General features: G+C 37.4%; 1 protein-coding gene across 1 annotated transcript; it reads left to right on the top strand.

The window, feature by feature from the left end:
• The first annotated feature begins 457 nt into the window (after positions 1-457).
• On the top strand, positions 458-23,976 carry OIT3 (oncoprotein induced transcript 3). Its single transcript, XM_016157023.2, has 9 exons — positions 458-722; positions 4,499-4,873; positions 6,175-6,282; positions 9,951-10,073; positions 13,118-13,240; positions 14,893-15,053; positions 16,599-17,014; positions 21,466-21,565; positions 23,020-23,976. Exons 1-9 carry the CDS (start codon positions 662-664, stop codon positions 23,191-23,193), a joined length of 1,641 nt encoding a protein of 546 aa, XP_016012509.1. The 5' UTR covers positions 458-661; the 3' UTR covers positions 23,194-23,976.
• The last annotated feature ends 15 nt before the right edge of the window (positions 23,977-23,991 follow it).

Here is a 23,991-nt window from a genome sequence, read left to right as displayed (position 1 = left end):
AAGAATAAAAGAAGCTCAAAGCAAAGGTAATATTAGGAGAGAAAAGTTTTGGTTTTGCTCAGATCCTTGTTTAATATGGTATTAAAAAAAAAAAACTTCCCCCTACCCTTTCTTATCCTTCCCCATTCCACACTTATCCTTACTACTTTTTTGTGTGCTCTTATAAACTACTTGACCATCAGACCGAGACATTTCCTAATGACCAGTTCCTACAATTTGGTTTTATTCCATTCTCATTTAACATGCGACATCATGAAATCAAGTCCTAGAAGTCACAAAACAAGATTTTGTTGTGAGGGGAAGTCCCTCATTTAGAGTTCCCTTCTGGATAAGATACTGAAGGCCTCCTTGCAGGGAATTCTTGAGTGAAAACAATAGAAGGATGAGGGATTGTGAGGGAGTTTTTTTCCCCCTAAAGAAAAGCATCAATAAAATAAACCTGTTGACAGTATAAAGCAGTGCTTCTATCTGGGGTCAAGGCCAGAGCAATGGATATCTCATCCCACTCATCCTTTTCCTCTGATAAAGCCCCAACCAGTACTGAAAGTCTTTCTTCTTAAGAGCCTCGAGGCCTTTTTTCAAAGTGCTTGAAAAAGAAGGGGACAAAGAAAAACTGGAATTGAGACTTTTCCAATCTGCTTCTCGTGGCTGTTCCAGAAAGATGCCTCAGTTCCCGCTTCTCACCTGCCTCCTCATCACAATCTCACCTGCGGCACCAATGGGTGAGTCTCGTGTCAAGTACCTGGCACACTACACTTTTTGTAGGAATTTGCTATTACAAACAGATTACTGAAAGCTAGATTCCAGTACCTTAAATACTGAGCCCAGAATAGTATAAGAAAGTCACTGATAACCTATGAAGATATATTTTCAGAGAACTTCTGTTTCATGTTCCATTTAGCCTCTTGCGTGGGCGTTCAAAATTTCCATGGATTGGTCATATCCAACAGCTTCCACTAGCTAAATATTTTTTGGAGTACGTGTAAAAGGAATTCTAACCTATTTATACTCTAGGCAATTTTATAGTTCCAACTTTAAGAGCAAACATAAGATTTTTAGAGTTGAGAATAGTTTTTTCTTTAATGATTTCAAGTGACTGACTGAAGGCTGTCTTTCCATGAAAGGCACAGATCTGGTAAATCGAACATCTTAGTCTTGACATCCGAAAATATAACTTTGTACACAAACTGAGTAAATCTTAAACTGTCTCCTTCTTCAGGCTTGGCACAAGACTAGCCAACAAAGCAAAGGAAAGTTTCTATTCCAGTTACTAACAAATGTCTCTCTCCTTTTTCCAATCGATTTAAGTTCTAATTGGAAAAGAGAGTGAGAGGAGGTTGAGATGGAGAGAATATTCCTTCTTGGCACTTTTGAATAGCTCAGTGTTTCATTGACCCTGATTTATTTCTTCAGGGTAACTCAGGCCTTGCTCTAGCACCTTTAAGGATACATGTTAAAAATAGGCTTGAGACCCTAATGTATCCTGGATGAAATCTTGGAACACAGAAAGACAAAGGCAAAAACTAATAAAATCTAAATAAACATGATACATTATATTGATAATAATGTATCAATGCTAGTTCATTGTGACAAAGGTGTCATGTATGATATTTTCATAATGAGGAAACTGGGCATGGGGTATGTGGAAACTACTTATACTATCTTCTCCAGGCTGTTTTAAAAAGACAGTCTTGAGCTAAGTTTAATTAAGCACCTTGTATCTGCTGCCAATAACTAACCAAGAGCCGTTTTCGCAAAAGTCCTGCCCTCAACGTCCACTCCTCTCTCTTCTCACTCTTTCCTTTCTTACTCTGCTCTAAGTACCTCCTGTACCCTCCAATTACACACCTTCTCCCTCCTCAGGTTTCTTTTTTCTTTTCTTTTTTCCAGCCCTTCTAGGACATTTAACTCCCTACCAGAAGAAAAATAAAATAACTTGGGGGCTGGGGTGAGGGAGCTGGAGGGATGCTTACTTACCCTGGAAGGAGAGGGGAAATGAGAGAAAAGGAGAGGGACCGAAGGGGGAGGAGAGGAGGTGAGGAAGAGGGAAGCGAGGTAGAAGAGGAGGGAAGAGAACAGGGAGGGAGAGGGAAGGAAGGAGAGCTTCCGGACTGAGCAGGCGGGGAGGGGTCTGGCGACCACAACTGTCTGTCGGAGTTGGGGCTTCCCGGGTGAGAGAGAACCTGGAGTGTTGGGGATTCCTTGTTCTGAAAACCCCGAGACGAAAGTGCCTGGACTTTGAGTTTACCACTCTGCACTGGACAACTGTGAGGTGCTAGTCCTGGGGGAGCATAGACGGCACTGCGTCCCCAGTGGGGGGCCTCGGGAGGGGTGGCCAGCAGGGTGTCTGGCAGGCATGTGTCCTACTAAAGGTGGAGTTGCTTTCTGGCAGACCTGAGGGCCCTTAACCCCAACTCTGAAAGGAACCCAAGGGGCCTTTCTTTTGAAGCTCTCCCATTTGAGGACAATATATATCAGCAAATTAGGATGCAGTTATGGATTAACACCTGTGGCTAAATTATTGAAGAATTGAATTACTGCCTTAGGGAATGGAGTGGAATGAATATATTTAATGTATTAAATGTTTGAAAATATTACATGGGTAACATTTTTTTAAATTATTGTTTATTTTATGGGAGATAGCACATAAATTTCTCCTGTTTGTGCCATACCTCCTCTACAACCCAAGACGAAGTGAATTTTTAACAGACAGCACAAGAAATGACAGTTAAATTTAAGGAAAAACTTTATAAATCGTGAAACAGGGAGGTTTTGGAACTTCTGTAAAAACCATTAAAAGTTGGGCACCTAACCATTTCTTATAAAATTAGAGCCAGGGAAATGAATCAACTATTTCTGTGAATTTATAATCACATGTGAAATTGCCCTGAAAATCTTGCTTCCTAAGAGAACCACAGCTGGGAGAGCAGATGAAAGAATTTTTCCCTTTTGAGAGGGCAGCGAGTCTGCGGACATTTCTTACCCTCCAAGGACGTACGGCATGGTCTAGGGCACAGTTGGGATACCTCAGGGACATTTTAAAGGAGAGAGCTGATCCATCCATGTGTAAGTGTGTTTTTTCCAGAAAATGCAATATTCTTATTCCTGTCCCAAACTGTCATTCCCGTTGGGGCCATTAGCACTAAGCTACACCCTCCTCTACATGCAGCTGAAGTTTAAAGTAAACTTGAGTTTGAAATGTAGACTGGAAAAATCTAAAATATTTTCTAGACAACTTACACTTTGTGATCATGACCCATTCACATTTAATCACTGTGCATTATTTGCTAAAACTGAAATTTCTGCCCACAAACTGCATCAGCCATAATGTGAATTCTCTGCCTACAATGTCAGTTAAGTTGACCTGACGTGCATTTAAGAAGGATAGTATTCTCTAGCTAGTGCTCCTTTCTAGAATTTCTTGGTTTTACAGATTATTCCTATAATTTGCCTACATTAATTCAATGTTTCCATGAAATTGAGAGAAGCAGTGAGAATATTGGGGATGTTGATGTCTTTAGTTATTAATATATTTTTGATGAGATATTTGTCTATGCAATGTATGCACTAAAAATATATGCTTGAGAAATTTTGCTGTAGTACACATAGTGATTCCATGGTTAATTATGAATACACAAAGTTCATGATATTTTCAATAAGCTGATGGAAAATATACACGATTGACTTTGGGACTATCTTTGGTAACTACTTGCCAGTATTCTGTGTATTTCAAAGCAGCCGACATATGCCAGAGGCCTTTTCCTTTTTAGTGGGATGAGTTTTACAGATTCATTATCAAGTCAAACTTCCCATTAGTACAAAATTCCATGTAAAATCTTGCTTACAAATGACCACTCAAATACTTTTTGAAAATTTCCAAAGATGAGGAGTTTACCACACTGTGGCACAGCCTCTCCATTAACTGGATAGCTGAATGAAATGTGTTTCCCCATAACAATTTGTTCTTCTTCTTATAACAGAATACCCAATTCCTCTTCCACAAGCCTCTTCCAGATGTCTGAAAAGTGATATGCATATTCTTCAGTTTTCTTTTCTCCAAACTATAGTTCTCAGCTTCTTCCCTAGTAAATAATTTTTGGCTCCTTCCTCTGGACACCAAGTTTGTCATTACTTTCATAAAATATAGCCACCAGGTATGAACACAATGCTCAAAATATTATCTGAGCAGAGCATACTTCAGTGAGACTATAACCCTAACTTCCCTTATTCTGAACAACTATCCTTCCATCAAATGATTACCCTGGATAAAAAGTTTAGCCCAATGCAAACACTAAATCTAAGATTTGAAATAATTTCATAAAAGGCAATTGTGAAACACGTTTGAGGCAAACTTAAATAGCTACTTCTTGAGATTTTGGATTATTTTTTTCTGAACTCGAAAAAGCCAAAATGCAAGATCAAGAAGAGAGACTCGGGCTATTGTCTCTATGGTCTGAAATATCAGAAAGTACCTTTGAGGTGTCCTTTTCATTCCCAGCCCTAGATCCTTGTTCTGCTTACATCAGTCTGAATGAGCCCTGGAGGAACACTGACTACCAATTTCATGAGTCTCAAGGTCCACCGCTGTGTGACAACCATGTGGATGGGGAGTGGTACCGCTTCACGGGCATGGCAGGGGATGCCATGCCCACCTTCTGCATACCAGAAAACCACTGTGGAACCCATGCACCTGTCTGGCTCAATGGCAGCCACCCACTAGAAGGTGATGGCATTGTGCAACGCCAGGCCTGTGCGAGTTTCAATGGGAATTGCTGCCTCTGGAACACCACGGTGGAGGTCAAGGCTTGCCCTGGAGGCTACTATGTGTATCGTCTGACCAAGCCCAGTGTATGCTTTCATGTCTACTGTGGTTGTGAGTACCTTTCCTGAGCTCTTTATCCTCCCCCACAGGGCATCAAAGAGAAATTCAACTATGAAATTCAGTTATGGTAATATCTCAGAGTCTCAATAACGTGGAGATATCTCTGGATTGTGATTTCAGAAATTTATTCTTAGACTTCTGAAAAATTCCTGGAGAATAAAAAGGGAAAGGACCTATGACTTCGATCAGTTCTATTTTGTCTTCATTTCTTTTGAAAAAAAAAAAAAACATTAGAAAATGCAGTGTTGATTTAGATTCTCTAAATAACAAATTTCTAACCCTTTGAGTATGGAGGACCCCTTTATTTTATTTTATTTTATTTTATTTATTTTATTACATACACAGCATACATTCAGCAAATGTTAACTCCCCTCTCTTCCTGTTTTTCTTAGAAAGCTCTCATGTTCCCAGCCACATAGTAATGCCCTCATCAGGGAAAATGTCCTCTCATTCTTCAAAATTCCCTTTGCCTTGGCTTAGCTCTTATTATTTTTCTGTCAATGCTATTTACATATGATGGCTCTTGGTACTGAATATGAATCATTTCTTCATTAGTCAAATACATGTATTTTATCAACAAATATTTTTTGAGCTCCTACCATGTGTCTGTCAAACAGAAAATGAATGAATGAGAAAGTGCTCCATACTGAGGAGTTTGCAAGAGTAAACACGCAAATATCTGGAACATTCATCCAAGACATGTCTCCTTCTGTGCTGGGCTCTGGGACCACAGGTGTGGCATCTGTCCTCTGAGAGCCAGTGGACAACTGGCTCCTTCCATTGGCTGCCTGGGAGCCACTTAGAGGACCTCTTTTAAAGATGTGTATCAGACATCCATGTGGTAGCATTGTGCTTAGTATCCATTGATTTTTAAAAATGATATAATATGGGAAGAAGCAACTTGATGTCAGTAATACTTTTAAATGAATTTTTGTGTTACCAATGCCATCAAAATCTGTATACATTTAAAAAACAGAGTACATAGAAGAGTAAGAAATAATGTTTATTTAATCTACAGCTTGTGTTTGTTGAGGTTTTATTTAGATTTGCAGACACTCTCTGGCCAGCCAAGGGCCTGTGGATCTAAAGTTGGGAATCATTGATCTAAAAGACAAAAGATGCCCCTGGGTATTATCTCTTTCCTTTGGATTTATGTAATCCCTAAACGATGAGAATTCTCTTGATGTTGGCCAGAAACTCATAACCCATAATTGAACTCATGAGACTTTCTCATGAATGAGAGTGTTTTCTGGTCCTTGACCCTCAAAAAGGACATTTTTATCTTTCCATAGATTTTTATGACATCTGCGATGAGGACTGCCATGGAAGCTGCTTGGATACCAGTGAGTGCATGTGTGCTCCAGGAACCGTGCTGGGCCCTGACAGGCAGACGTGTTTTGGTAAGAAACTAAGCTTGAAGTAGAAATAGACTATTGAGATCAAAGGGACAGATCAAAAACACTTCCTGACTCAGAGCTCCATCATTTTTCCAGTTTGTGTTTCTGAACACTTGGAATGATGTTTGCCTTTTTAGTTCATAACTAAAGGCTCAAGCCAAATTTATATCATGTTTAGGAAGTCTAGAATTGTGCTGTTCAATACAGGAGCCACTAGCCATGTGTGGAGCTCTGGAAATGTAACTAGTGTGACTAAAAAACTGCATTTTAATTTTATTTAGTTTACTTTTAAAAACTGATTTAGACATTGGAAAACTGAAAATGTTTCAGATGACTTGAGTAACCAACAGATCAAATATCTCACATAAAATATTTGATCTAAATACAGATCAAATATTTCACATGAAAGTGTAGCATCCAAATTGAGACATTCCATAAGTATAAAATATATACTAGATTTTGAAAACTAGTTTTAAAAAATGAAAAATATCTCAGTAATTTTAATGTTGATTATGTATTGAAATGAAATATTTAAGACATTGGATTAAATGAAATATATTAATAAAATGAATTTCACCAATTTTAACAATTTTTAAAATAGAAACTACTAGAAAATTTTAAATTACATGTGTGGCTTGCTTTATATTCCTATTGGATAGTTTAGGTCTAGAATTATCTAAAGACATAGTTCTACAGCTTCACTAATCTAATATTTGTTTCTTTGAGTAGTAAGGAAGAGGAGTCAGATTACTTCTGGGAAATCCAGAGTTGTCTAATTGTATGCATGTTTTGTTGCCTATAATTGGAAGAATGTAGAGTTGAAAAATCCAGGATTGAAGAGCATCTCTTTTCCCTTCAATATTAGAAATCTTGTTGCATTCAGACTCAAATAGATTTAAAACAAATCTAGTGAGAAAGGCGAGGACTGCCCACCTTCTCAATCAGAACAGTAACAAGGTCAGAATGAGACAAGGGATTAGGGTGAAAGGATATAAACTGCTAATTTTAGAAACGTGTTTGTTCTTGAGTCTCCTAAATGAATCCCACTGCCCATCCTGTGGAGCATGTTCAGGCCCTCCTATAACAGTTATTAGGACTCTTGCATAGTCCATTTTGACTATGCGATTTAATGCTAAAAAGTCTGGGGCGTGGGAGACAATGGTTCCTATAATCTCTCCTCACCCCTCATACTACACACACACACACACACACACACACACACACACACACACACACACACACACCTGTTAGAAAATACTTGGCTTCATTTTATTGTATTTATTTATTTATTTTTACCACCTACCCCCCACACCACCACCCTCAGCTTCATTTTAGGCAGGACTTGTTCGTTCATTAAAAAAAAAAAATTTAAGAAAAGCTGATGTATAATGTTATATTAGTTTGTTATATTAGTTACAGGTGTAAAATATGATTTGACATTTATCTAATTTATGATGGGATCACCATGATTACTCTAATTCGTTTATTTCTTTGCTTTTATTTTAACGTAACTTTTGAGTAGTTGTGTATTTAAATGGTTTCCAGCTTAAACAGCATGAAAAGATACACAGTAAAACGTCTAGCTATCTGTCCCTCATTTGTTCCATTTCCCACCTCCCCCACCCCATTCCAAGTAAACTCTTGTATCATTTTCTTAGGTATGCTTCTAGCGTTTCTTCAGGCGGATATAAAAATACAAATATAGATGTTTATTTATTGCTCTCTTTTTACACTGCAGGTCAAAGATCATACACACCATATATGTCTATGGCTTAACAATTTATCTTGGATATTTGTGCCTATCTGTACTTCAGGAAGAGGCCCCAGTTTCTACCTGCGGCCTGTCAATCAGTTTCAGAGAGATCATAAATTTCCTAAAGCTAGAGGCAAAGTTATGTGCGTGTATCAATTTTCCCTTATTTTTTTTTAATTATGTAATTTTTTTCAGGAAGAGAGAATAATATAGGAAAATAATATAACAGACATTCATGTACCCAAATTTGACTATAAAATTTTTCTTCCTTATTTTTTTAAATAAAATTTTGCAGATATAAGTAGAGTTATCTCATTTCATCTCATTTTCCTCTCTCATCTTCTGGAGTACTCACTGTTTTGAAATTAGTTCTTCTGGTCCCTGTTTTTATGCTTTTATTATATGTATGTGTGCTCTTAAAATTAACATAAAAATGATACCTTACCCTATGTGTGGGATTTTCTATAGAGCATACCCACAAACATGGAATTGCTGGGTTATAGTATCTAAGTTAGGCTGTAAATAACAATAACCCCCCAAATAACAATGACTGAAATAAATAGAAGTTCATTTCTCCTTCACATAAAAAAAATCAGTCCCAAGGTAAGCAGTCCTGGCTTAAAACACAGGCCTGGAGCCAAGCGCTGATGTGGCCACAGCCAGGATGGCTGGCAGTACTAACCATCACTTTTTAGGTCATGGGGGCCCATGAAGATTCCGATCTTATTAACTATATTTTTAAGTTCTACATGTTTGTTTGTTTTCAATTCTGTTTTGTCCTTTTACATACTGCTTTTATTTTAGTTACTAACCTTTTATTTGGTGATTTTTTTAAGATCCTTGTATTGTGAATTTTTCTGTTTCCAGTTCACAGCCTCCTGTTTGTTATCTTGCCAACTATTCCTCATTGTGGACTATTTCTTCCTGTTTATGGCAAACTCTCCTCTGTTGTAATTGTTTTTTCTTTGGGATTCTACACTTATCACCTGGTTTGTGGAAGTTTTACCACAGAACAGTTTTTCAAATGCTTTTGTCAGTCATCACAGACACTTCACCAGTCCAGGCCAAATTTTACATCAGTTTCTCAGCTTCGATATCCCCACACCAGGTGGAAGGTAAAGTTCACAGTTCAGCCATGGCAGGGCCAGACTTGGGGCTTTCATGGTTTAGAGGGCTTTTCTCTCCCGGGGCCTCAGGCAGAGAGCTTCTAACTGCTTCCTTGGGCCTCAGCGCAAAGTTCTGCTCACCATTTCATTGTGGGGATATCTTTGCCAGGGTCCTGAACAGGGTTTTAATTTTACCCTGTCTCCTCTCCTGGTCCCAAGATCATGCTTCCCTTTGTATAAGGAAAGCGGTTGACATTTGCCAATTGTGCTTTTTTTTTTTTTTATGGCAAGAATCTTTGCCTTTCATCAGATTCTTAAAATGACTTAACGATCATTGCTGAAGTACAATGTGAGACTATTTCAATATTTAAAAGAAATTTTTAAGGCAGTTGTTCATGTTATGATAGAAGACTGCCTCAAAAATTTTGGCAGATATTTTCTTCTGCAATGTAAGTTCCTTTAATGCATTTAAAACACAGTTTGATTTATAAATTTGTGTTTATTTAGCAAATCTTCAGGAATTCATTGGAGAAATTGAGATTCACCCATGCAAATAAACAGATGAATGGAACCCCAGTAACAAAAGGGACTTCATTTCCTCATGGTTTTGCCCTTGGGGGGAATTGGCAAGTTGGTGTCTTTTGCTCCAGCAGATGGCAGATGAACAAATAACTTATTTGAGGATCTCAGCAAGGGATTCGGGCTGTGGAAAGTGTATCAGCAGGATCTGAAAAGACATAAAGATTCTGCTAAGAGAGTTGAAAAGATGAGTTGCTCAGCAGTATGTAAACAGTGTGGTTTCTCTTCTACAGATGAAAATGAATGTGAGCAAAACAATGGTGGCTGCAGTGAAATCTGTGTAAACCTCAAAAATTCATATCGCTGTGCATGTGGGGTTGGCCGTGTGTTAAGAAGTGATGGCAAGACTTGTGAAGGTGAGACTGGGTAAGAAAGGATTCAAATCAAGAGCCCATTCTAAGCCATTGGCTCATTCTTTGATGTTCATAAAACTGCCCAACATTGGAAGAAAGTAACAGTTTGGCTACGTCAAGAAATGACAGAAAGGGTTCATCATCATTGAGGATGCTTACAACACAATTTAGTGTTGAATTAGTCTCTAAGATTTCACAGGAGGGAGGTGTTGCATTTCACAAGAGGAAGAGAACTACATTTTAATTTGGAAAATAAAAAGAGGTATTCTGTGTTTCTCAAATTTTAATGTGCCTATGAATCACCAGGGATCTTGTTAGAACGCAGATTCTGATTCACTAGGTTTCGGATCAGGCCGAGATATTGCCTTTCTAAATAACTTCTAGGTAACACCTGTGCTGAGATCAAAGGAGCACAACCAGAGTAGCAAGGTGTGCACATCAAATGGTTTACAACAGTGTTGCCCAAACTTCCCAGCTAAGGAGAGTCACCTGGGTACTTTTAAAGCTGGCCCATCTCAGGCCTCTCTCCTGGAGAGACTCTGGTTCAGTGGGGCAAGATGGGCCTTAGAGTTTGTGTTTTTACCAAGTTTTGTAGATGAGTCTTTCCTCCTCAGGAGTTTGAGAAACTGGTTTACATGAAGCCATTTTTTGCCCCCTGTATGCTTTGCTTTTCTTGGAGATTAATACTTTGTTTAGAAATGAATAAAAGTATCTATTTTTAATAGTAGAACTAGTCTATGTATTTTACATGATTAAGTAATAAAAACGAATCTGTAATGTATGTCAAATAATTGAAACGGAAACTGTTTACTATTATTATATGAAACTTAGATAAAGTCCTTTCTCTAAGGCCCTTGCAAATTATCACAACTAAAATTTCATCACTTCTACCTTAGTAAGTCTGAATCTCATGACGTTGGGAATTGAGAGGGAAAAACCCCAACTTTTTGCAGATTATATAAAGAGATAAATGGCATAATTATTATTTATAGAGGATCTGATTTGTCCCACAGGATAATTGAATATGTAACTTAATAGAGTTATAATACTATTTATAAATAAGAGTTCACTTTATTCTAGTTGTATTCAAAATAATAAGATACTACCCCAAAAGGAAAAATTATGGCTAGTGCCCACGATTTATTCCATGCAACAATGTTTGCAGTATTAACTGAGGGACCATTAACCATAATATTAAACTATTCTGCATTATCACAGGACAAAATGTACTTTAAATTTTATTGAATAAGAGTAATGTCCTGAATCCTTCTTAAATCTTAATTATTTTATGTAATAATCTTTGCATATTTGAATATTAATGAAATGTTCCATGAGGAACATTTGTAATTATTCATGAGCTTTTTATTGGAAATATTACAGTTAATCCTCATATAATTTTAAGACATAATAATCATGACTGAAAAATATTTCAGCAGAAGATAAAATTTGTGAGTTATACTTTATGATTAAGAGTCATATTTGTAATCCTTAAGTGTTACTGAGGATCATTTTAGTTATCTTTCTTTTATTCCTCTGTATTTTCTTCTATGAACATAACATTTTCAAAACAAAAAAACAAATATTACTTAAAAATTAAAAAAAAACTTTTTATTTTGAAAAAGAAGAATTATCTAACAGACTACCTAAAGAAACAAATGTGTTTAAGCAAAAAAAATTTTCTATTGTTGATTTTAACATCTTAGAGCATATCTTTATGCTTTCTTTTACACTGTTATATATCACTTTCAGCTATTTCAAAACTCATAGGAGTACTTTTATCCTTTTTAATTTTTTTTTTTGTTTGCTATTATTGAACTTAGAGTTACAGCTATAACGAAATCAGCATTTCATGATTTGAAAGCATTCCCTTTTGTTGTCTTACCCCTAGAACAGAAGTCCTCAAACTTTTCTGTATAGGCCAAATAGTAAGTATTTTAGGTTTCGTGGACTATACAGAATCTGTTTAAGCTACTTGACTCTGATCTTGCAATGAGAAAGCATCCATAAACAATAGGTAAATGGATGGGTGGGGCTGTCTGCCAATAAAACACTATTTACAACAAGTAGCAGGCCATAGTTTGATGATTCTTGACCTAGAAGGTAATATCCAGAGCCCTCAAAGGTCTTTTTTTTCCCCCTGCTAACTATGAAATCACATGGTAGTTTGTTTAATTTTCAACTGATTATTTTACTTTTTATCCATTTGATTGAGTGTACTTTTTGAAAATGCAAGACTTTAAAAAAGGAAACTTTAAAAAAATCACCTCGTAAGAGGAATGTCACGAAGAGCTTGACTGAGTAGACTCTCTTTGTGTGTTGTCCAGGTCTCATTTTTATATTGTGCTGTCAGCTCAAAACATGTTATCCCCAGTGCTGTTATTCCTAAAGATCGAGGAGAAGGTTCACCAGTATCCAACCAACTGGCAATAACTCTGAACCATCTAGCAGTTCCAGTTGAATGTATATTCTTTAACATCAATAATACTCTATAAAATTTTGAATTGGGTGAATTAAATATTACGGCAATTAAGAAATGACTTTTGGGTCTTCTTCCTCCAAAACAGTGGTCCCCAACCTTTTTGTGCTCCTATGAGAGTCTAATGCCTGATGATCTGAGGTGGAGCTGAGGCAGTGATGCCAGCACTGGGGAGTGGCTGCAAATACAGATGTAACTTGGCTCACTAGCCCACTGTTCACACCTGCTGTGCGGCATGGTTCCTAACAAGCCACGGACTGGTACTGGTCCACAGTCCCAAAACATAGTCCAACTATGAGGAAAACAGACAAATCCAGATTGAGGGACATTTTAGAAAATGACTAGCTTGAGTGGGTAGAGCTGTAGATGTTGTAAGATTGCTCTTTGTAGCTATAACATTTAATAAATATTTTTTGTGGGCCTCCCTACGTGTCTTAGTGAGTGAGTTAGGCCCCAGTGACACTACAACGTGTTAAGTATAATCCCTAATGCAAAGTGCCATCCCAAGAACCAGAATTTTGGGGGAAGAAGGCTTTAAGATTATTTCCTTTTCTCTTGGTTTTTATTGCAGACATTGAAGGATGCCACAATAACAACGGAGGCTGCAGCCATTTTTGCCTTGTGTCTGAGAAGGGCTATCAGTGTGAATGTCCCCGGGGCTTGGTGCTTTCTGAGGATAACCACACTTGCCAAGGTAGTACATGCACAGGCTTGACCACTGCTCTGATTTGTACTTTTTCCCCACTCCCCAGTCTCTCTGCCTTCCCCGCCCATATGTGTCAGGGTTCTCATCTTTGAGAACACCAGCTCTTCCAGCAGTATATATCCCTATGTCTTCGCTATGGTGTTAGTAAAAAGAGAAGATCTCTAAGAAAAGATTATAAAAAAGCTAATTTTCCTTTGCTTTTAAAAAAATTGTGGTTAAAATATACATATATACCATCAAATATACCATCTAAACCAATTCTAAATGTGTGGTTCAGTAGTGTTAAGTATATTCACCAGATCTCCAGAACTTTTTTATCTTGCAAAACTGAAACTCTATACACATTAAAAGATAACTTCCCATTTCCCCCTCCCCCAGGCACTAGCAACCACCATTCTATTTTTGTAAATTTGACTAATTTAGATACCTCATATAAGTGGAATCATACAGTATTTGTCTTTTTTGCCATTGACTTATTTCACTTAGCATAATGTCCACAGGTTCATCCATGTTGTACCATGTGACAGGATTTCCTTTCTTTATGAGGCTGAATAATATTCCAATGCCTATATATACTATATTTTGTTTAGTCAGTCATCTGTTGATGGACATTTGGGCTGCTTCTACCTGTTGACTTTTATGAACAGTCCTATGAACATGGGTATGCAAATATTTCTGCTTTTAATTCTTTAGGATTGCTGGATCATAAGGTTTCCTTTGCTTTTTACCTTTGCTTTTTTTCCCCCCTCACATTTTTATTATTATTTATATAACTAATACTGAATTTAGAAGTCTAAGACATTTATGCAGTTCTTCTCTTTTCTAACAGATAATTGGGTTGTGAAACTAAGTCGAAAGCCATAGAAAACTGATTCTTCTCCCTACACTCAAAATATGAGCATCAACAAACCCCTGAGAACTGTTCTCTAGAAATTGGATTATTTATGTCCAGACTATTAATTAATTCATTCACCAAATATTTAATAAGCAACTATCCCTGATTTTTTTTTACTGTACCATTTGTTATGGCAGGTCCCCTAATATCGATATTATCCTCACGTATTTTCTGACAGTGTCCATAAGTGTTCCTTTTTGGGTATTTGTGGAGTCTGAAGAAGTGAACATCGGTAACACTAAGGAAAAGCAGTCTTTTTTATTTTAAGTGCAAGTGGAATTTGTAGTTAGGGTTTATGGTTTACTGAACAATGCAAGGACAATTTGGAACTTTTCCGCAAGTGTACCAACACTGTTTTTATTACCTCTGTTTTACGGGGCAATTATTAACCATAAAATCAAAGTAGTATCATTTAAGCCTACATCAAAGCAGTACTTTTTCTGTATTCCCAATAAATTGTGTTGGTGCTAAAAGTTAATTTTTTAGTGTTTCAGTTCATGTAGTTAAACCAGCCGCACTTTGCAATAAATATCTGTTGAATTGAAACTTGAACACAACATTTTCTCATTTGGGGCATAATAGGAGCATTATTTGACCAAATTGTTTTGAGCCTCAAGGATTTCTTTGAGGATAGAACAGAAAACTCAAGTTCTGGGAGGGTGAAATTATTTCTTCTAGGAGCCTTCTCTGACCCTTTTCCCCATTTAGGTTTCCCAGCTCTAACATTAGCCCCTTTCTGCCTCAGTTCCTGTGTTGTGCAAGTCCAACACCATTGAAGTAAACATCCCCAGGGACCTGGTCGGCGGTTTGGAGCTCTTCCTGACCAACACCTCCTGCAGAGGAGTATCCAATGGCACCCATGTCAACATTCTCTTCTCCCTCAAGACATGTGGCACAGTGGTCGATGTAGGTTCCTCCTGAAGGACACTTGGGGAATGACCAAAAGCCAGTTATTTGGGAGGTAGTTGACAGAGGTATGCGGTATGGCTTGTGTCCTTGATGGAATATTTCCACGTGGAAGAATGGAATTCAAAATATTATGTGCCATTCATTTAACAAATGTACTATTGAGCATCTGCCATGATCCTGGCACGGTGAGGATAGGAAGTTAAGAAGAATTCTGCTATTTCTGTTCTCCAATAGCCCCATCTCTCGAATACAGGTAGACATTTTCCTGAGTGCATCAGCACCAGTACCATTTATTTCACTTTAAGAAAGTGACTGATATAGATGGTGGTCCATTTATGAGGTAGCAAATGAGTTCAAGTATTGAACCAGGTGGAGGTAGAAGGTTTATACTTTCATCCAAGAATCTGTGCACAGCCCGGTGCTGGGGAGTCTAAGGGATATATGAAATAAGTTTCCTGGTTTTTAGGGACATACACAATAGTATTGAGATGACAATACACACAGACTATAAATAAGAGACAGCGATCCAGAAGACACGTGCTATATGAGGCCAGAAAGGAACAAACACTGGAGCAGTCAAGACAAATAGAACTTGAATTGGGGTAGAAATGTGTGTGTGGTTTATACAGGTAGAGAGGAAAAGAAAAGGCATTTCAGATAGGAAAAAGTGCGCAAGTCCCAGAGATGGGAGTAGGTAAGGCCTATGCTGCAGTGAATGGGCAATGCAGCCTAACTGGCAAGGAGTTCATATCGGAAAACGGAACTGGAAAAGTAGATGGCCCGCAACTCTGCTTCCAAAGATTTGCCTAGTATGCTTGGGGAGGCATTCAAGGCTTTATCTTGTAAATGTAGGGTTAAGCAGGCACTGTCCTAATGAAATCAGAAGTGTGAAAAATGGATAGGAAGAAAGACAACCTGGATCTCAGAGATCAGTGCAGAGGCCTTCGTGATCATTTGATTAAACAAATATTTGTTTATTGACTATGACTAAGAGAAAATCAGAGAGCTAATTAGACTTGGGGTGAAACCTGGGGTGGGAAGGCGGATAGTCAAAGAGAAGATGGTCCCACTTTAGGCAGGTTTTATTTATTATATCTGTGGATAATCAAATGGAAATGCCCCATGATGAGTCAGAGTTTCTGGTACACAAAAGAGCTGACAAGGCTGAAGATAAAAAATTGAAAACTATGGACATAAATGTGACAGCTGAAATTCTGTGTGTGGATGAGTTCAGTGCAAGGTCATGCTGCAGCATGATCACCAGGTCTAGGATTACAGAAAAAAATATATAAATATAAGCTGTTCTTTTCTAAAATATCAGAGCTTTGAATTTGCTGACTCTGCATAGCTCAGGTTTTATGAGCAATATTCCAAAAGAATGTGTGGGTTGACCATGAAGAAAGATGTAAAGTAAAAATGTTTCAGGCTTCAGCAATCAAATCTCTAATGTGTTTTGAGGTTTGGAGATTGTTGTGATTAAGAACAAAAATAACTTTGTAGAAATAAATGTAAAATCTCCTTCTTCATCCTGGCCTGGCTCAGGTGGTAAATGACAAGATTGTGGCTAGCAACCTTGTGACAGGTCTACCCAAGCAGACCCCGGGGAGCAGTGGGGACATCATCATCCGAACCAGCAAGCTGCTGATCCCTGTGACCTGCGAGTTTCCACGCCTGTACACCATTTCTGAAGGATACGTTCCCAACCTTCGAAACCCCCCACTGGAAATCATGAGCCGTAGTCATGGAATCTTCCCATTCACCCTGGAGATCTTCAAGGACAACGAGTTCGAAGAGCCTTACCGAGAAGCGTTGCCCACCCTTAAGCTCCGTGACTCCCTCTACTTTGGCATCGAGCCCTTGGTGCACGTGAGTGGCTTAGAGAGCCTGGTGGAGAGCTGTTTTGCCACCCCCACTTCCAAGATCGATGAGATCCTGAAGTACTACCTTATCCGGGATGGGTAATTATGCTGCTTAAACTGTTTATTATTCCCAATTCACATCCAGCCTCTAAGTGTGCAAGCATAATCAGTCATCTCCTAAAACAACAGGGCACTCTTGTGAACTCTTAATGAGTTCAGAAATGATTTATTGACATTGTGTTGGTAAAACTGTTGAGGGAAAGAGGAGTCAAAAATGACTCCAAGAGGTCTAGCTTGGATAACCGACTAGGTGCCATTAACCAAGATGAAAGTACACAGGTAGAAAGGAAGATCTGAGGTGAAAATACCTAATATAATTCCAAATAATAATATTGAATTGTAAGTGCCTGCAGGATTCATAGGAAGAAAAGTTCAGTGGGCAGTTGGAAATGCATATCAGTTAGACGCAGGGGCAAGGTCAGGACTAGAGATAAAGGACAGAGAATCACCCATTTATAGTCAAAACTACAAGATTGATTAACCTGTTCAGAGAGGGTAGGGCATGATGCCAGATGGGCGCTAAGAAGGGCAAGGGGATGAGAAAGTGGAAGCAAATGCGGACTTCTCTTTTAAGAAGTTTGATAGTAAAGGAGAGAGAAGAAATACTTGGTAGGTTTTAGGAGCAGAAAGATGAAGCGAGTTTGTTTTTGTTTGCTTGTTTTATACAAAGGAGATTTCCACATTTCTAAGGCTCCTTGGATTGAGAACCATGTGTGTCTCAAGGTGTCCTTGGAAGACCAGCAGTCGTCACACTCATTGCTTATATTCCCAGGATAGTCACACTCAGACCCCAAACTCATGGTAGTATCTCGTCACTTTCTTCCTGTTCTCAGTGTCAGGTGGGACATATCTCACATAGGATCAAGATCTGCAGCTTAAGAAAAGAGAAATGCCCTCATAAGAGTGCCTCTGGTTCACGCCCTTCACTAACTGGCCTGATAGATCCTTTTTTTGAAATTTCTACTTTGCTTTTACTTCTCCAGGTCTCTCATCACAGGCAAGCTTCACCTGTCGCACAGTGATTTTCAATCCATAATGCACATTAGAACTGACTGAGAAGCTTTTTTTAAAAATAGCAATACCCCATTTTCTCTATGCCACTCTTACTGACTTAATTCCAGCCCTCATTATCTTTTACTTGGGCAGCTAGAACAGCTTCCTAATACTGCTCCTAAATCTCAACTTGCAAAACTCAGCTCCACAGAGTAGCTGGGTATCCAGCCAAAAGAAAAAATTATGTATAATTGTCACACCCCTGCTGAAAACTTTTTAATGAGTCTTGATTTCCTTTGGTTTGTGAATTTAACTGTTTACCAGCAGGAGTACTTCTAGCCTCAGATTCTGATAGTCTAATAGCATGTTTTCAGAATATGAAAAATGTGTCATTGTGAGCTGCTTTGGGTGGCCAATAATAGCTCTCACAGGGATCGATAGCCCTTTGGTTTTCTTGACATCTTAAAGTAATCTCCGGAAAGTTTTAAAATGAAAAGTGTAAGTATCATTTTTTTATTTCTTATTTTCAATCACATACTTAATGCTAAGTAGATTAGGGAATGGATTTACCTTTTCGAGGAGAGTGGGTTTTGTTTCCTTTTAAATTTTTTACAGCTTTATTGAAATACTATTGGCATACAATAAATATACATATTTAAAATGTACAGTTTTGTAAGTTCTGATAACTACGCTTGTGAAGCCATCATCACTATAATCAAAATAGTGAACATTTCTTTCACACCAAGAGTTTTCTCTGCCCCTCATATTTACTTTTGCAAAAATAAATGTGTAATTATAACTCAGTTACTGGGAAAACACATAACCTTGAATCTCAATAAAGCTTGTGATGTTAATTTATATGTCTGTTATTCAGACTCTCCATTAAGGACTATATATTTTATTTTAGATAATTCTAAGAAGCTATGCTATTTAATTTTCCATCACACACAAAACGGGGGCGAAGAAGGGGAAAGCTGTGGAAGAAATTAAAATGCTTAAAAAGCAGAAGCAAGAACAATAAAACACAGCTGTGTAGGCCTATTTAGTAAACAGGCAAATAGTCTCATCTCCAGTACAATAATGGGTAGTACAATAATGGTGCATATGAGATAACCCCTCAGGATAAAATCCAGCTCTCAACTTGGCTCACTGTGCCTCACCCTCTGACCTCTACTTTCTCGAGTTTCTGTTCATGCCAAAGGGCACTACAGGCAATTCCCAAACTCTATTCCTTACACCCTCCTGACTCTGCACCTGTTGTTTCTTCTACCTAAACTCTTCTTCCCCTTTTTCCCTAATTTTTACTGGTCCTTCAAGATTCAGCAAGTTTATTGCCTCCGTGAAGCCTTCTCTGATTTCTTCCAACCTGAACTAGAAAGCGTCCTACCTTTCCCATCTTCCTCAATGCCTAGCCTATGGTAAGGGTCATTGAATAGTTGCCTAATGAATTATTGAATGATCATTTATCATAATAGTCTAGAGCCCTAAAGTAAACACAATGCAGTTTATTTATATTTATAAATTGTTTGATGATTCATTGTCCTTGGCTTAAATTTAAATCAAGCTGGATTCCCCCTGATATTTAGCACATCTGATTCAACTCCCTCTAGCTTTAGTTGGCATATGCTCTGAGAATGCAAATAATTTAATATGAGCCTAAGCAAAGTAGAATTAGAAAGTTAATCTCCAAAAAGAAACTTACTGAATTCCTAAATCGAATATTGGACAACTCTTGGATAACCAAACTCTTGGGATTATCATATATCATCATTCCTTTCTTTTAGCACATGAACTTGAAGCTGACAGAACTAGCATCGTCTAATCACAGCAAACACCAAACCAAGAGTCAGAATTTTCCCTGAGTTCTATTCTGTAACGTGGTACTCAGGAACGACTCTTCTCCCTCATTTTCTCTTTTAAACAACTATAGTAGTATTTAAATTTATTTTTTAAATTTAATAGTATATTTTATATATTTAACCCATTTTCTCCAAAATATTATTTCAACAGCTAATCAATAAAAAAATTATTAATGAGGTATTTTAAATTCTCTTTTTTACTAAGTCTTTGAAATCCAGTGTGTAATATACACTGTGAGCACATCTCAATTATTCTATTTTATTTATCTTTTATTCCAAATTCCCACCCCCCTAGCATTTTTAGATAAAGATAAATTGAAAATGCTGAAACAGGTGAAAGTGCCATTTTAATGTTGTGTAACTGTTATTATTATTATAAATATTAGACTATAAACTCATTGATTTCATAGGCCATATTATTCATCTTTATATCCTCTGCAGCACCCGGCAGAGTGTGGTGCACAGATTAGAAGTGCAATAGGATTTATTATAGAACATAATCAGAAGATAGAAATTAATTTTACCTCAGGAAAATGAAAATGAATACATAAATACAAGAAAAAAAAAGAAAGCATATTATGTTTAGATCCTCTTCAGTTCAGAGAATACCAGTAGTAATACAAGTGAAGATGCCTGATTTTTAAATAATTTTATTGGATTTTTCAACTGTACTGAAGTGAAACAACAATTAGCAGTGAACTAGAAAGTGACCTGTAGGCTCACGGAGCCCAGTTTCACAGGCTTTTGTAGCTGATCCCTACTTTTTTCCTGGCCCATTAGACAGGCACTATTAGGTATCTATAGAAAAGAAAATATACTTAGGGGGAAAAGTTCATTTAGAATTCAGAATAGAAAACATAATACAAGTGTGATTCTTGGCCTTTGACGTTTAGTGAAGAAAGTTTCATCAGTACTACTAACCTTTGGCCTGAATTGGAGAATTCATAACATTTCTTTTCCTCCAGCTAACCCTGAGATGAGCCTAGGAGTTAACTTTAAGTAGTAGACCTGAGATTAAAACCCCCAAACCCTATCAAACTATAACTTAGCATTAAATTTGGGAAAAGAGGGATTAAAACAATTTGGAGATGCATGACTTCCTCCAATATTATCTAAGAAATTGGGATCTTTATGCAGCTCTTTGATACACAAATTGGGGTTTGCTCAACATTGAATCCCCTCCATTGGAGAGTCTTTAGGTGTTCAAAATATTTATGAAATCTAGTTTTAAAAAAGCCTTCTCAAACCAATAATAAAGTACACGAGTGCAGAATTCCTGCAATATATTACAAATGAAAATACAGCCTTACAAACATACCTTTATTTCAAAAGGTATCTTTGAAATAAATGTGGTTGCCATTGCTAATACTTCAATATATTGACTTAACAGGAGGTCCTTGTGCCCAGTTTGTGGGCACAGTGAGTGACAGATGGGCAGAGAGTGTTAATGAGAAGGCCTGTGTCTGAAAATGCCTTCGCAGGAAGGGAATTTCATTTTTTCTTTATCCTTAAAAAACTTGAGTGCAGCCCAGTCTCCTCCACCCAATTTGCCTCTCCTTGGACCAAACACATTGGCCTGCATTATTTTTCCACCTCTGTTTAAACAATCGAGTCTTACGTGCTGTCCTGTCCTTTCAGCTGTGTTTCAGATGACTCAGTAAAGCAGTACACATCGCGGGATCACCTAGCAAAGCACTTCCAAGTCCCTGTCTTCAAGTTTGTAGGCAAAGACCATAAAGTAAGCTGAACACCTTTACCTCATAACCCCCCTGACCTGAGCCTTCCTTTTTAGTGTCCTAATTTGTTGACATTCTATAAGTTCATGGTTAAGATCTGTATTACCTCTATGAAAAATATTGTAAAACTAGCCATCTAGAAGCTTAACACCTTCGTGAATGTCATAATTATCTGCTCCCTCCCAGTAAAATAATTGTGCTTGTTCAAAAAAAAAAAATACTATATGATCACAATTTTAAATCCTGTGGGCAAGTCTAGTTGAAAAAGCCTGCGTGGTAGTCACATGGCAAAGAACATGGACAGAAATTTCACGGAAAAGACAAATAGTAAAATGTTTGGTGAAAATAGTACTTAAAATGCCAATTAAAACAATTATAAGACTATTTTATATGTTTTAAATTTATAAAAATTATAAATCACAATGCTTGCAAAATTATAAGAAGTATACAGTGGCAATATAAATTGGTACCCTTTCTGGAATGTTGCCTCAGACTATATAATAATCATAAAATCATATTCTTTTGTCTAAAATTCTAATTCAGACAGTTTCTCAAAAACAAGCAAAAAAATAAAAACAAGATTCAATGGATGTGTTTATAGAGCATTATTATTAGGAGGGTGAAAAAAAGCCCCCGAACAAATAGGGCTGCAATATATTAATTAGTGTGGTATTAAGTAATTATTAAAATGGTATAGAAATATGGAAATATAGAAAAAGGAGATAGGAAAAAACTGTTGTCATAGCAATTTATATGCATATTGAATATGCTACATTAAAAATACATACATGAACAGAGGTTATAAGAGGCTATATAGAGTATGTTAAGGTGGAAATTTTTTGTTTATCATTTCAATAGAGTTGTTGAAGCATTTCAACAAAAGCAAGTTTAGGAGACCAACAGTCTTTTCCATACTGCATTTAAGTGCATTGATGTCCTTTCCAGCCCTGCTTCATCACTGTTTCAGAACCACTGCCAATCATGGCAGCTAATCCTGGTCTCCCTCCTCAACTAGGCAGCATGCTTTGGGAAGTTACTTATAGGAAGAAGCTTGGAGAAAGAACTTGTTTTACACAGAAGCGCCTGAGAGTCAATATTATTCCCAGACTTCGATGTGAGTGATGAAGATGTTAATATTATTAGATGTGGCCTTCACAAAGGTCTCTCTTGGCTCTGCATAAATGCAGGAGTTATGGATATGGATTTTAAATCACCCACAGGACTCAGTGTGTTTGCCACATTACTAGACATGTGACTTGGGCAAGTATCTTAACCTCTCTCTCTTTCCACATCTGTAAAATGAGGATGTTAACACCTACCTCAAAGGGTTGTTTTTTAGATGAAATGAGATAATACATATGAAACATCTGGTCTCATGTGTCTGTCTTCTAGAAAATGCCCCACAAGTGATGGCTGCTATCACTGTTTTTGTTAATTATAATTATGGTCTTTTCAGGAAGTGTTTCTGCACTGCCAGGTCCTTGTCTGTGGAATGCTGGAGGAGCGTTCCCGCTGTGCACAGGGCTGCCACCAGCGAATGCGTCGGGAGGCAGTACAAGGAGAGGACGTGGCTGGTCTGCAGAGCCAGATGCTGACCGGTGGCCCGATCAGCATTGATTGGGAGGACTAGGACATTCGACACTCAAGTCCTGGCTTTGGGCTGCCTGTCTGTTTGCAGCTTCTTCCCACTCCCTCTGAGAAGATCAGTCAACACCCTAGAACACTGCTCTTCTTTAAATCTCATGCTGTTGGTTTAGACAAACTCCCAGAACTGACTCACTGTGATTCTGGCCCACTGGGTCAAGAGAGGTCAGCTCACTGCTGACTGACTTGACTCAGTTGGGGCTTCATCCTCCGAAGGTCAAAAGCTATGCTGTCCATGAAGAAAGTGACTCATCCATTTCCCCTATTTCTTTCCTACAATAAAATACCTAGTGTGAGATGCAGTAGGACCACTAAAATGAGAAACTGGATATAATATTTCAAATTAGGAACTTAAAAAAATTAAATAGTTGCTTGAAACTATGACTTAAATACCCAGTGACTCCTTAAATATGTAAATAATAATTATATCATGAAATTTTAATTCAAATACAGAATAGTTATAGAGAATTTGGAAGTTTATCAATATAAATGTGTACTTAAAAGTACTACTTGATTTTTCCCTCACACAATTTTTGTGATGTTTTTATATTGTCTTCGGTGAAATATTTTCAATTAATAAATGTTAATAAATATATATGGTTCAATGACTGAACTGTAGACAAAATTAAAATTTGGTATCATATGCCGTTATTTGGCATTCTATGCCCTCAGACTGATAAGACAATAGAAAAGGGTATAAAAAATATACCATACTGTTTTGTGTTTAATAAATTTTATTGAAATAAATATCATGAACCACAGAGATAAATTTTATATGTAGTTA

The sequence above is a fragment of the Rousettus aegyptiacus genome, unplaced genomic scaffold (assembly GCF_014176215.1).
Source record: "Rousettus aegyptiacus isolate mRouAeg1 unplaced genomic scaffold, mRouAeg1.p scaffold_m13_p_6, whole genome shotgun sequence".
In the NCBI taxonomy this organism is placed as follows: Eukaryota; Metazoa; Chordata; class Mammalia; order Chiroptera; family Pteropodidae; genus Rousettus; species Rousettus aegyptiacus.
The sequence above is the reverse complement of the archived record's forward strand: the minus strand, read 5'-3'. Positions and strand labels throughout refer to the sequence as shown.